The sequence below is a fragment of the Symphodus melops genome (genome assembly GCF_947650265.1).
Source record: "Symphodus melops genome assembly, chromosome: 10".
In the NCBI taxonomy this organism is placed as follows: domain Eukaryota; kingdom Metazoa; phylum Chordata; class Actinopteri; order Labriformes; family Labridae; genus Symphodus; species Symphodus melops.
In genome coordinates this window covers 11,871,080-11,881,898 of record NC_136700.1, presented here as the reverse complement: position 1 = coordinate 11,881,898, position 10,819 = coordinate 11,871,080, and the positions used below count along the sequence as shown (strand labels likewise).

General features: G+C 43.4%; 1 protein-coding gene across 2 annotated transcripts in view; it reads left to right on the top strand.

The window, feature by feature from the left end:
- Nucleotides 1–145: 145 nt before the first annotated feature.
- LOC306830816 (lissencephaly-1 homolog A-like) overlaps nucleotides 146–10,819 on the top strand; it is a 34,038-nt gene continuing 23,364 nt past the window's right edge. The window contains exons 1-2 of one of the 2 annotated variants that reach the window (XM_079354518.1): nucleotides 146–361; nucleotides 7,416–7,738. In XM_079354518.1, coding sequence (XP_079210644.1) covers nucleotides 7,707–7,738 — 32 coding nt within the window. In that variant the 5' untranslated portion in view covers nucleotides 146–361; nucleotides 7,416–7,706. Of the gene's footprint in view, nucleotides 362–423; nucleotides 509–7,415; nucleotides 7,739–10,819 lie in introns of those variants that run through there. The other variant, XM_079354519.1, reaches the window with a different exon arrangement.

Sequence of the window (10,819 nt, the reverse complement as noted above, 5' to 3'; positions counted from 1 at the left end):
TCTACTTTTGAATGCGTACTTTTTAATCCAATAGATGTGGATTAAATATCTAATTCAGGCTACTTTATGCAAAACGTGTTCTTTATTATTTTCTTTTATAACGCCCCCTTTCGCACTTTAAGGACGTGCGCGCTCCAGCCAGCTCGGGACCGCGAGTTTCGTGCGCGCACCCATCTGAAGGCGAATGCGGTAGCCTACGAAAAAAAAAAACAAGCAGGCAGGCAGTGCCGGAGAGACAAGACGGGCACAGTTTACCTCCTCCACATCACAAGATCATATTTTGGTGCGGAGATTTCACGCCCTGTCGGATCGTTTTACCGTGTGGAGACAGCTTTGGACACTGACGGGAGGAAACAAAAGGGTGAGTTTTCCTAGTTTCAGTCCGTGAAGCCGATCATAGTCGAAGGAGTCTGGCGTTAGGAGGGGAAAATGACGATGTGGCTGGAAATGTTGCACCTTCTTTTCATGTCTCAAAATGGCGGACAGGCCGCTCGGACTGGAGCAGCAGGTACCTTATCAGTTTATCTTGTGTCTGGATCACCAAACCTTTACATTTACACCTATCGTCGCGGCTAACGTTAGCCACCTGCTAAAGTTAATTGTAGCTAATTGATGTTGAATGCATTTAGTAAGCCCGTGGTTTGTAGAGGCTAACTTTCTGACTGCATCGCCGGTAAGCTAACTTAGCTACCATTAACTTTGGCTAACATTATCTAACGATAACTTCAATTAAATAACGTTTGGCTACCTGATAGTAGGGTCGTCAGGTCATTACCATCCACGGCCTGTAAGTCACGCCCGTGTGTGTAAGTTCAGGCAAAGCTTACAGCTGAATTTGGATGCACACTTCAAGTTGGTAATGATCAGTAATGGGCAGAGTTTGAAGCAGTGTGAAGAGATTTGCTTGTAAATAACCCCGAGACGAAAATGTAGGCCTAAAGATGTTGGATGTCTGCTCATGTATTAGTAAGTCATGTCACTGCTGGGTCCGATGATCGCGTTTGGAAAGGGCGTAGTGACATATTTTAATGTGGTTTAGACCTTGTTTGTTTGTGTGTGGACATTCTTGTAATTGAACCCCAGATGATCGTGTTGATCTTTGCTCATATATTTCCTTTGCTGTTTGGGGTCCATCATCGTGCTGCCATGCTCGGCTGAAGCTCTCATCATCATTTCTGCCTTATGCGGTTTGTTGGCACAGTCTAAGAAAAATCAGGGTGGAGCACATCGGAGGAGCTGAGTTTGTATTGCGTGTACTCAACGCTCAAGTGTCTGCCTTGTTTTTCCACTTTTGTGCACTCTCTTTCTAATGTATGATCGAGTGATTTATGTAGGGCACTTGTGGACGGAGGGCTTGTGCGCAGGCACGCGTCACGGGGTCGTGCGCGGAATGTAGGTAGATCTGTGGTGATATTAGATATATATACCAGACTAGATCAACACTAGGACAGTGGACTGAACTGCTCAAGTTAAACACAGCGGAAATGATTACTGTGCAGATGATTATCCAATGAATTCATAATAAATTGAGGGAAACGTTTTCAAAAAAAATATTTAAAGGAAGGGAAACAATTGTGTGCGAGTATATTTGTCCAAGTCTGACTATTTGTTTATTTGAAGAGGCATGGGATCAGTGCTCCACCTTTTTTTTTTTTTTTCTTCAAGCACGTCTTTTTTAGATTTAATGTCTCAGTTGTAATATACTATTTATAGTACCGTTGAATGTGTCAGAGAACACAGCTTTCATTGACCAGGCTGTAAAATAGCCCATACTGGCTTACATTCTGTCGATGTACTATTTGTTAGGGGGAAAAATAGAGCAGCATTGAGGACAAAGTCTATTTTTTTTTCATAGTCAAATACTCTCACGCCATAACAGCAACAGCAGGTGCCACTGGATATGGTCTACTGGGGTTGCTTCTTTGATGATCCAGAGTTTAATCAAAAGTTTATTTTAATGAGTGATCCCATCAGCCCGGCTCTTTTCACTGACGTCGTCAGTGGATACACAACAACACCGACTGTGTTCACTATTAACATTAACACAGCTCTGCTGGTACTTGTTGTTCAACAACAAGATGGAACGCAGTAACAGATCTTACAGGGTGTTTCCCCCCTGGCGTCATCGGGGTCGTAAAGACAGAGGGGTCCCCCTCGTCTTTATTTTTGTATCAGCGGACGATGGAGTAAGCCGTTTGTCTTTGTGCTTTTGAGGGACTGAAGGGCAGATAGATACCCGTATCGCTCTCCTTTCCTTGGCTGATAGCAGCACAGAGGTTGACCTTCCAGGCAGGCTCCCCACCAGCTTGCAGGCTGGCCATCATTGGCCTGCATCCAGCATAAACTGCCTGTCCATCATCAAATGGCTGTCCCGGCACACTTTGACAATCCTGCGAGGACAGCATCTTCATGTCGATTGTCAGGAAATGTCTGGCAATGTTGGCATGAAACCTGCTTTCAAAAAAACCTCAAGCAGCCGTTGGATTTAATTTTTGTCAACCAATTACAGCGTCCTGAAGATTTGATTTAGACACGCTTCTGATTCAGCGCTCCACGTCCAGTCTAAATTCAGAGCTGTTATGTTTTATACAGTTACTTGTGTCTTCCTCCTTGGGTTGTTTGCACGTGTGTGTGTGTGTGTGCAGGATGGATATGACCATGTGATTTAATGTTCCTGAGAGCTTCCTGCCTGCTCAATCTCAAATTGAACCCCCCCCCCACCCCCCCTCGATGGATGTGTGCTGTGATCTACTGATCAGGCCATTAACTGTAAGTTTAATGGTCTGACGATTGAATAGACATCATTCAGTTGTGACAAATTAGTACTGAGTGAATCTGCTGTTTGAAAATGTACCGATGACCGGCCAAGGCTCGTGATTCTTTCCTGTGCTGATGTTTTGTGTAAGCAGACCTCCTTTTATTAACCACTGAATGAAATATATCACTGCTGTCTGTATTAGGCAGTAACATTGAATGTCAGATTGAAAGCTCTGAATGAGTGTCCAATCAGAATGATCTTCTTGTTTTGGTCATCTGGATGAAAAATGATGGACAGGATAATGGCACTGTTCCATTAAATTACAGAATCACGACTTAACCTGATGCATTGCTCACATCTGTCCAGCTTCTAACAGCATCGTGATTCCCGTTTGACGTGTTCGCCGCTGTGTTTCTGGCTGTCTTGTGACGAGGATATTCTCTCCAACAATGAGTGTCTTCACTGTATGCGTCCTGCTGAAGTCTTTGTCAGTACAGGAAAGGATCGTGTGGAATGCATTGTTTGGCTATCATTAAGGATTTTTCGTTCTGTCAATGTATTGTTTTTTTTTTTTTAAACAGCCTTCATGCTAAATGTCAACACACAGCGAATACTTTTTAAAAATTGTCTTTCAAAACAAACAAAACATCAAGTTTTTGTTATCATTCATTTTCAGCAGTTTATCTTCTTTGTAAATTCCTTGGCCAGCAGAGCCCTTTGTTGTCGGTACAGGTCAGTCAGGGTTGATAGAATGACATTCAGATGACTTGGAAGGTTGAAGTCACGGACGGAAAAATGAAGATGCTCCAGATTCCAGCTGTTTGAGTGGGGCAGATGTCGGCGAGACGCTCCCCAGGAGAACGTTGACAGTGAAGCGATAACCGTCAGCACGACGTCGTCAGCGTTGCTGTGAAGAGTTTTTTTTTTTTTTTTTTTTTTTTTTTTGCGGTTCGTCGCTTGGACTTCATTTCACACTAGAAGTCGAATTCGACTCGCGACTGATGCTTTGTTCGGGAAAGAAGCGTTGACGACCACAGGTCACGTCTGTGTTGTACTGCTCGACGACCCCGAGGTCAAGCTCAGGGCTGAAGGCTGACTGTGCTAGCACTGCTAAGTAGCCACTCTTCCTGTTCTTGTCTGTTAAATCCAGTGCTCGGCTGATATGAGATTTTTGGGGCCAATGACAATTTTAGGGGGTAAAAAAAAGTCTTTCAATATTTCGGCCGATATCTTTTTTTTTTCGATCTATCTTTAATCTTTATGGATGGATAGAAATACATCAGATATTTTCAGTTTGTTGATTAATAGATCAGGATCAAGTTTAATCTATTGTTTTTGTACTTTAAGACTTGTTAGCATGTCTAGTAAATCCAAATTTAATCAACAGTGAACTTAGCTGCTATAACCAAGTTGGCTTTAACAACCTAATGATGACCCCAGGAAGAATAGCTCTTTGCTACACTGAAGCTAATGGATATCCAAACAAACAAATAGTTCAATTCAGGGGTCGCCGGTAGCGCAGCGGCAGTGCGCGCGATCCCATGTATTGAGGCTCAGTCCTCGCGCACGGGCGGCCCGGGTTCGCGTCCGGCCTGTGGCCCATTTCCCACATGTCTCTCCCCACTCTCTCCCCCTTTCCGACTCTATCCACTTTCCTCCCTCTATAATAAAGGCATAAAACGCCAAAAATAAATCTTTAAAAAAAAAAAAAATAGTTCAATTCAAAAAATGATTGAGATCTTGGATTGACTCATCCTCCCCCCCCATTACATTTGATTACCCAGATTTTATTTTTTTGAACACGACTCCATCTTTGAGGAATCGTATTTGATTGTATTGGTCGGACAGACCAAAATGTTGTTCTAAAGTCCTCATTTTCACTATGAAGGCTGAATGTCATGCCTGACAGCAGAGTTGGTTCAGCGTTGCGATGGGTGCGGTTCATTACAGTGACGACTGGGCTCTTGGTGATTGCATTCTGTGTTTCCGTCACGCATTAGAAATGGCATTTTACTCGCGAGGATTCATCAGGAAATTAAAAGTCGACTCATGAAACAGTCAGCGCCATTACTGGAAAGGGGATCCTTTTTTTTATTTTATAGTTCCGCAACAAAGACGAGACAATCAATGGGAGGAAGACACCCAACCATCAGAACAGTCGGTGAGCAGATTTATAGAGGCTCCGCAGCCAACAAGACACAACCACATTTTGTGCTGAGCCAATTAGCCTGATTATGTGGCTGTGCAAACATTTTGCTCAATACTGAAGCAACAAATGAGATTTGCAGACTGGGGAGTCTAACACATTAATGGACGCACACAGCGATGACAGCTGCCAGCAGCACAGAGGGAAGTATCAATATATAGTAGGTGACCCAATTTCACACATTACAGCATGTGTAAAGGGTGATGTGAGAGAAGCACGCTTTTTCAAATGGGCCGGGCAATAAAATAATGTCAATACAGGGTTGTGATAAAATAAGAAATCAATAACATTAATAGACTTGAACACTTTTTGCTTGATAGTCTTTACAACGCCTCGCACAGAGACAAACTGAACAAAGTCCACAGTAGTTCAGTTTTTATTCAAACATTCAAAAGAGCATTACATCTTGGTTATTTTTTAACTATTGCTCAATCATATTGAGGATTATTATCTTTGATTGCCTGGAAATAACGAGAAAAAAAACAAGTGTATCAAAAGGTAGCAGCAGCGTGGCGTACAGCCTCCAAGCACTAAAGAGTGCTTCACAAAAACCCAATGATTTAAAAAATGAAACCACTCGATTCCTCTTTTCTTTTCTTCAGTCAGAGTGTAAATTTACTCCTATTTAGAACCATGTGATTGATCACTGAAGCCCTAACTTTGAATGATTAAGAAAAAATTGGAGCCAGAGAAAGATCAGTTTGGGCAAACGTCAGAAAGCCCACGTCTGCCGGCTGTAATGCACACAGTCTGATGTAAGTAGACGTGTGTCGAGTGGTGGCACCGGGGTCCAGAGGTCAGCTGTTGACAATGTCAGATTGCTGTTTAATAATCTTTCTACTGGGTCAAAGTGCCCTAAAGGTACACTATGCAGAGTCTTCACTCCAAATTATCAAAATCCATCAACAATTATTAAAAAACCCTCTGTTGTATATTTTCTTTCTTGAGTACTTCCATTGCCTCAGGTATTTCTAACAGTTATTAAAGCCAAAGAAATCCTTATTTGTAACGGACCATGTCCTAGCTGCCGCTGCCATAACAGATAGACGTGTTTACCGTTGCCGTGGAAACACAATATGTTATAAAAGGCAACGGGAACTGCTTCTGAAAGCTGCTGTACTATTTCTGTATGCGCTGTTGCGATTAAACGTGTCATACTTGGATACATGAGCACGTTGGCGACCGATTCTTTATCTCGGGTCTGTTTCGCTCGTCGGCCTCCTCGAAGTTTTTTCACCGGGGTTGGTGGTCGAGTAGCAGAGGGAATCGCTCCCATGATTCCCCTCCAACCTTGACTCATCTTTTCGTATCGTTTTCATCGAGAGTCCCCTCACATCCTGCACGTTTTAATGTGAACTTTTTGAATTCAGCTCTGGGAGGGTTGCTCTTAAATCTGCTGCCTTCGTGCTTTAGACCAACTATACTCTGTTCCCCTGCTGCTGTCTCTGCAGACACGATGAGGAGTGAAAAGGAAGACATTTCCCCCGTGGTTATGTCACTCTTGCGTCATCTGCTGGAATGAAGGACATGCTAACTTTCCTTCATCGCAGCTTCCCGAGGTGTTTACAGTCCTCGTGCCTGCTCCTATATATTGCAGCCTTCACTGCTCTGTTCTCATTCAGCTTCTCCAGTACATGTGCACCTCCCTGTTGTTGTTTACAGTTTGTTTGCAGGCCTCCAGAGGGAGGTAATTTGGCTTTTTGTTGTCATGCTCTGGCACAGAGTCAGTCGGCTCACAATAGACGAAGAGGCTTATTGTAGCACCCAGTTAGTATTCTGCTGGGTACCTGTTTTGGAAAAGGGCTTTTCAAGGCATCGACGCAGTATGTGTCAAAACAGACCTCACACTCTGTGTTTATTGGTCCTCACATCGGTACGCAACTCTCAAAACGTTCATTGTGATCTAACTGTGCAGTTATCAGTCAGGCCTGGCAGCACTCGGGGAAGCCACGATAAGGAGACGACGGTCACGCACAGCCGTTACTGGAGTGTGCTCTGCTGCGTCCTGTTTTTCCTTTTTTCCGTTGGCAACCCGGGAGGAGAAGCGCGTCGCTCCAAGAATGTGGGTCAGCTCTTGTACGTTCGAGGTGAAAGGAATTTCCAGCAACAGCAGACGAGAGCTCTCAGACCAGACTGGTGACCTGACCAACAGAGTGTGAAGTCGAGCAAATAAAGTCATGGTTTATGGACATTTTTCAACCTTTATAAGGTGTCTGATTGAGGGCTTTATGACATTGTCCTTCAGGAAGAGAAGAATTGTTTTTCTCTGATTGTCTCTTTGGCCTTTTTATCTGCATATAAACTGGTTCAGACATTGATGCAGCACTCCTCCGGCCCATAAACATTTCATCCCACCCACTCTTCATGTTATCTGTCATGCATACCTAACGCTGACTTTCTCTCTCTCTCTCTCTCTCTCTCTCTCTCTCTCTCTCTCTCTCCTCTCTCTAGATGCAGTGTAGATTTGGCTAGTGACTGGTCTGCAGGCTCTTCACGTCTCTCGTCCCTGGAAGTCAGGCAGTTTGGAGGGAGAGGGGGGGGCCCCCAGATTCCTGCGTTGCCCATCTCTCCATCTGAGTCGGTTTGTTTGGCACGGGAAAAAAAAACTTGCCGCCCGCCACTGGAGTACACAACTTGGTCGTCGCTCGGTTCAGCACAGCTCATCTCCTGACTGAGGAGAGCGCAGCAGCTGCACAAGATTCACCTTCTGCCGTCTGATCCCGCCCACGCTGCCACATCACCATGGTGCTCTCACAACGGCAACGAGACGAGCTGTAAGTTTCCAACATACCTTTTATTGCATGTGGCAAAGACATGCACTTCATATTCATAATGGATCTTTACATGCAGTATCATAAGATGGGGCATCTAATAGATCAGCTTTATAACAAGGTACCCAAAGAGTCTCTGAAGTCTTTAAACCAAATGTATATCACACAATTATTACGGCCTTAATAGACTTAGGTTTGAATGGTTTGTAGAAGTCTTCATTTTCTTCTGGCCGGGTAAGTTTGAAAGGATATGATCATTTCTTAAATAACTCTTAGTAAGTCTTTATTTATAAAACAATTTGTTACAAGGTGCATTACAATGCAAAAAGTAAAAACAGGGAAACATACACAAAGAAAATAAGTAAATAAATGTTCAAATGTCACATGCATTGTCAAGTGTTTATAATCTTAGGTGTCTGTGTTGCATTACATGAAGGTGGCGTGCGCGCTGGCGAATCAGCTATCAGGAAACGAAACAAAACCTTCCTCCTGTTAAAAAGCTAACATTAGCTCCTCACTCCTCAATGGGGTCCCGTTTCCTTTTTTTTTTTTTCTTGACTCTGGGGAGTTGTATTCATGTGCTCGTCCTGTATCATTCACTCACGTAAACTCTGCAGGTAAGCTCGCTTGTTTACTAGGCTGTGGCGTGGCGGTAGAGTCGGTCGACTCTAAACTGGAGGGTCGGTGTTCGGTCCCCAGCTCCAGTAGCCTGATTTCCAGTACGTGTGTGACTGGATGAGATAACACTGATGAACACTTTACATGGCAACCTTTGCTGTCGGTGTGAACGGCTGCGAAGAAGTCGGTGTGACCTGCGGTGTAAAAGCACTTTAAGTAGTGATACAAGCACAAGTTACGTTAGCTTAGCCTGTGGACTGAGTTTTTTTTTTAATGATTTTCTTTTTGGGCTTTTTATGTTTATTTCAGAGGTAGGACATTGGATAGTCAGAAATTGGGGAGAGAAGGTTCAGAGATGGAATGACGTGTAGGAAAGGAGCCACAGGTCAGATTCAGGGCCGCCCTCTCTTGAGGACTTTTCACGAGACTAACAGCGCCCATCAAGTTTTTAAAGAGGATTCAGACTTATTCACCGTCCATAGGGAGTGAATCAGATAGACTATGTGGATGAGACTCTAACAGACAGAGACAAATAGTTATGTGGAGGCCAGACTAACACAATGGTAGGGGAAACACTGCACCAGCTGCTCAGGCTGGGAAATGTTGGGCGTCTCACGATTCCGATTCTCAATCTGATTTCCATCCAAAATGATTCTGGATCCATGGATTGTATTCTTCAGGATCTACTCCAGTCTTCTGAGACACTGGCTGGATTTGTTGCTGCTCCATTTTGCGTTCTACTGAGTTAATGAGCTTGACTTAGCACTCAGCGGGGAGTGACTGATTCACTCAAGTAAATAAATTGATTTTTGGAAGTTATGAATGTATTTAAATCTTATAGTAGAACAATAAGTTTTGCAGCCATTACTTTAAATACATAGTGCTTAAATAGATGGACATTTACATTAATCTGAGTCCTAGAGTTCTTGCATTACCTCCATGAACAAGTACTCAAGTAGTCAGCCACTAATTCTAAATGGTTTAAAAGTTTAAAAAAAAACAAAAAAACAAAAAAACGTGTCAGCGGAGACATGCCAGTGGCCCACTGTGTTTCCTGTGTTGTGCTGCTCATCATAATTTCTAACCTCAGTTCTGACTGAAGTAACAAGCGATAGTAATGTGGCCAAGGGTTATTAGCTGCACATGAACTGGATAAATATAAAGAAAACAGAGCTTTGTATATGAACAAGGCGGTCCTAGCTTAACTAAAACACAGCACCTCTGCACCTCTGCCCCCCCCCCCCCCCCCCCCCCCCCTTCAAAATAAAATGGCAAATCTTCTCAAACTAGAAGATAGAAAGGTGGAGAGTTTGAAGTTTTCTTGCTAGATGAATAATTTCTGTATCATTTCTGTCAATTAACCAATGGTAGCAGCTCTAGCTGTGTCTAATTATGTGTGCGTTTGTTTTATGTTTCATCTTAAAGCAGGCTTAATTTTATGACAACTCAGCTGACTAGAAAGCTAAGAGAGATCAGCAGTTACTGTTATGTAAGAAATGACTGCGAGTTCAGAATGACTACTGTTCAGTACCTGTCCCTTATCAGCCTGAAGTCAATAAAATCTTTATTTAGCAGTCTTAAATAATCAGGAGGAAATGTCTTTTACCAGACACAGACAGATAGTGGTGCAGTTTGTGGCACTTATTTTACATTTTGAGGTTTCAAAGGTGTCACAGGAGTCGGATTGATAACTGTAATAATCAGTCCCCGTCAGAAAGTCAGCTTAACATGTCTGCTCCATTAGATCTCTCCTCTAATTCTTTCCATCTTCTACTTATCGTCTGTTTATGTATGTGGCAGCCAACCATCTAATCACGAGAGGGGCCGTAAGAGCTAAGCTCCCGTTGTGCTGATCGGACTCCGATGTTTCTTGATACCGCGCGGCGATAAGAGTTCCAATTACAGTATCAACGAGCCTGTCCAAGGGCTTAGGGTTGGCCTGCTCCACTAAGCTCTATTTGTGTACTTTTCTAACCAATGTCAACTTTTCCTACAGGCTAAAAGACACCACACATGTCCTTTTTATTATGACAATGAACAATCGGCTTCTAGACAATGAAATGTATTGATTACTAGAATCAGGAAAAAAAAGTAAACGTTTTCCCTTTTTAACTACTTTTCACCCCCAAAGGAAGAATCAATGATCAGTTGGAGGTTCCTGAACTCCCTCGAGGTCAAACGTATCGATCCTCCTACACTACCCTACTACTGAAAATGTTTTTGGTATTCTCCTTTTTGCCCTTTGTGACTGGAAGAGAAGCTGAGTGCGCCATCTTTGACTCAAACTGATCGTAACGGGAAAAAGATCCAAAGTCTCTACCCGATATGTCCGTGACATCAATAGTGACGGAAACGCGCCGGCGAGTGTCTGCCATCTTCATGCAGGGAGTTCCTGCTCAGGCACACAAGAGGCATACAGACAAAGAGATCTCTGCACGCGTGCTGTGGGAGTCTATATAGAGCAAA